Raw genomic sequence first — 3,057 nt, forward strand, 5'->3', positions numbered from 1 at the left:
AGCGAGCGAGAGAGAGAGAGAGAGAGCGAGAGACGAGAGAGACACGAGCCGGCTGCAGTGCGACTCACTCGCGGCTCTCGGCTGGGCCCTTTGCAGGTGGAAGAAGCTCTCCGACGAGGAGAAGGCGCCCTGGCTGGCCAAGGCACCGCGGACTGCGAGCGAGCTCCGCGCCTCTGCTCGCTTCGCCGCCTCACGCCGCCCCGGCGCCCCGTGCCTGTAGGCCGAAGAGGATAAGAAGCGGTACGAGAGCGAGATGGCGGACTACGAGCCGCCGCCGCCGCCGCCTTCGGACCCGGCGCCGCCGGGCGCCCTCGGCGCCGCCGCTGCCGCTGTCGCGGACGGCCAAGAGGGGGCGCCGGGCGAGGAGGAGGAGGGGGGGAAGAAGAAGAAGGCCAAGGCTGCAAAGCCTGACGCGCCTCCGCCAAACACGTTCGAGATTACGATCCCGGACAACGTGCACCCGGGGCAAAAGGCGCGCCGCCGGGCGGGGCGAGGCGGGCCCACGTGGAGAGGCACCCCCGACCCCCTCCCCCCCCCCCCCTCTCAAGGTTCGCGTCAAGCTCGGCGAGACGTGCCTGCACGTCACCGTCCCCGAAAACTTGCCAGAGCACCGCAAGATCCGGGTCGTAATGCCGGACCAACCGGCGGCGCCGCCCGCACAGCCGGCGCCGCCCGCCGAGGCCGCCGCGCCGCCCGTTGCGCCGCCAGCCGCGCCGCCCGCCGCGCCCGCCGCGCCGCCGGTTGCCGCGCCGTATCATCAGATGGTGATGCATCAGCAGCAGCAGCAGCAGCAGGCGATGCTCCAGCAGCAGCAGGCGATGCTCCAGCAGCAGCAGCTGATCCAGCAGCAGCAGGCGATCCAGCAGCAGCAGGCTATGGGCATGCCTGGCGAGGCGCCGCCACCGCTGCTCGGGCCCGGCGCGGCCGCCATGCAGTTCGGTCTATAGGGGTGTCGCCTCACAAGTCGGCGCTGCACCGGCCAGAGCCTTCTCTGAGCCTCTCGGAACTTGCCTGCAGGGCTCGCAGCCAGCGCTCGAGGCACGGGCGAGCTGCAGCTCCTAGCCGGTTGCTCCGCAAGCTCCTCCGGCTGGGTGTTGGGGCGCCGGCTGGGGCGCTTGCGCATTCGAGGCCCCGGGCCTAGCCTCGCATACTTAGGGTCGCCAGCGACACTCGAGGCTCCGTCTCGGCAACCACCACGAACCGGACGAGAGCGTGAAGGACGAGACGAACCAGTCTTTCCGCACCGCGGAAAGGGGGGCCTGCGAGGGTGCGTCACATATGCGAATTGCGATGGTGTCCGGCTCGTCAAGACGTACACGCACAGGGAGTAAGCGAGAGAACATCGCAACATGTTCTCTAGACGCACGCGTTCTTTTTGTCTCATACATTTTTACACCGCGTACCAGAACCCGACTCTCTCTCGGCTGTGTATATACAGTCTGTACCCCTACCCGAGCACCTATATGCAATGCCATATCACGTGGAGGACCATCCAGCTGTGGTGTGTACGAGCTGGGCGCACCTGCGGCTGCGCAGCTGCCACGTGCCAGCTCGGTCGCGAGAGAGCGTACGGCTCTCTCTCGACCACGTAAACGCGTAAAACACCCCCCCCACGGCCCACGGCGCGAGACGTATTCCGGCACCGGCACCGGGCCGGTGCCGGTAACATGCACATGCAATGCCACGCGTGCCCCCCCCGCGGGGATCGATTCATGATTGTAGGCCAGGGTGCCACGGCGGCCGTGCCCACGGGCAGTGCTGAGTGCATGCCACAACTAGTACTTGAAGATCTCGCGCTAGGATCCTCGGGGTTCCGTTGCGCGCATCCCGCTGTCCATGCTCGCACCTGCCCCATCGTAGCATGACATGTACGTCGAGCGCCCTCTTTAAAGGTCGCCGCCCTTCAGCTTCTTCAGACGAGTGCCAATTCTCCCCGCAAAGTTCAGGAGGCGGAAGCGCTTGGACGGCTTGTAGGGCTGGCACTCTGGGATGGGAAGCGGGTTCCCCGTGCCGAAGAAGTAGCCGAAGGCTCCTCCCAGCCCGCCCGTGTTCCCTTGCCGCCTGTCGACGACGTAGAAGCCGATCTCGCGTAGCAGCCCGCCTTCGTTGAAGTCGAGGTGGAACTGCTGTGGAGGCAGCGACAGCTTCTTGCCCGTCGGCGGCTTGCCAAGCAGCGGCCCCGTGTGCGTCGCAGTGCTGCGCGACATAAACCACACACGATTCGGTTCGAAAGGGTCGACGCGGAAGCCGTAGTAGTTCGGATTGATGTCCGGGAAAGCGTCCTCGAGCTTGAAGGTGCCGAGCGCAGCGAGGTACTCCTCACGGCCGAGCGGCCCAACCACGGCGGCGCAAAACTCAAAGTCGGGAGCTAGGCACTCTCCGCCGTCTTTTGTGCCCACACCAGCCTCGAGGACCTGCTTGGCGCGCGCAATCAGCGCGGGAGGTTTGATCGGGAACGTGGAACGGGCGAGCATAGCCTCCTCGTCAACCTCTCCTTCGATCAAGCAGGCGAGTTTCCCGCCGCGGCAGAAAGCGATGCTGCTGGAGCGTACGGCGCTGCTCGAGCCGGCGGAACGGAAGGCGACAATCGAGACCAGCAACGAAAGGGCGTCCATAGGGATCCGAGGCCCTGTGCGCCAGGCGTGAGCGTCAAGTGAGCGTGCGTCAAAGCGCGGAAGTCGTGAACACGAAAAAAATGTTTATGTCGTGCGTGGTGTACAGTGTCATGTCTACTAGCTCCGAGTAGAGGGGGCGTTCTGAAGTTAAGGGGAAACCCGGTACACGGAACCAACCCTCGGAGACCCGTGTTTACTTTAAGGCCCTTGCCCTGCGAACGCGCACCCCCGGGGCTAGGGCTCTCTTGCCCGCAACCCGACACCGATCATCCGGCCCGCTGGGTGCGCTTCTGAGCTCCTCGGCCCTGGATGTGAGGTTACTGATTGCACTCCAAGTGCTCCAAGTGCGTCGTGACGTGTGGTGTTTCGTCTGTGTCCACTAGCTCCGAGTAGAGGGGGCGTTCTGCAGTTAAGGGGAAACCTGGTACACGGAGCTAACCCT

The 3,057-nt window shown here is 65.3% G+C and overlaps 2 protein-coding genes across 2 annotated transcripts; one reads left to right on the forward strand and one right to left on the reverse strand.

Annotated features, from left to right (window-relative positions):
• The first annotated feature begins 95 nt into the window (after positions 1 to 95).
• EMIHUDRAFT_471409 (hypothetical protein) lies at positions 96 to 1,394 on the forward strand. The gene is made up of 4 exons (XM_005792105.1): positions 96 to 142; positions 221 to 472; positions 549 to 947; positions 1,018 to 1,394. Exons 2-3 carry the CDS (start codon positions 254 to 256, stop codon positions 945 to 947), a joined length of 618 nt encoding a protein of 205 aa, XP_005792162.1. The 5' UTR covers positions 96 to 142; positions 221 to 253; the 3' UTR covers positions 1,018 to 1,394.
• Positions 1,395 to 1,886: 492 nt separating this feature from the next.
• EMIHUDRAFT_251416 (hypothetical protein) lies at positions 1,887 to 2,615 on the reverse strand (the record flags this gene model as incomplete). Its single annotated transcript, XM_005792106.1, has 1 exon — positions 1,887 to 2,615. One exon carries the CDS (start codon positions 2,613 to 2,615, stop codon positions 1,887 to 1,889), a length of 729 nt encoding a protein of 242 aa, XP_005792163.1.
• Positions 2,616 to 3,057: the final 442 nt, after the last annotated feature.

Source organism: Emiliania huxleyi (genome assembly GCF_000372725.1).
Source record: "Emiliania huxleyi CCMP1516 unplaced genomic scaffold EMIHUscaffold_1098, whole genome shotgun sequence".
NCBI lineage: Eukaryota > Haptophyta > Isochrysidales > Noelaerhabdaceae > Emiliania > Emiliania huxleyi.

Coding starts and splice junctions, on each gene's coding strand:
- EMIHUDRAFT_471409 (XM_005792105.1), top strand. CDS start 254: ATGGCGGACTACGAGCCGCCGCCGCCGCCGCCTTCGGACCCGGCGCCG. Junction 473..548: donor ACGTGCACCCGGGGCAAAAG/GCGCGCCGCCGG, acceptor CCCCCTCTCAAG/GTTCGCGTCAAGCTCGGCGA.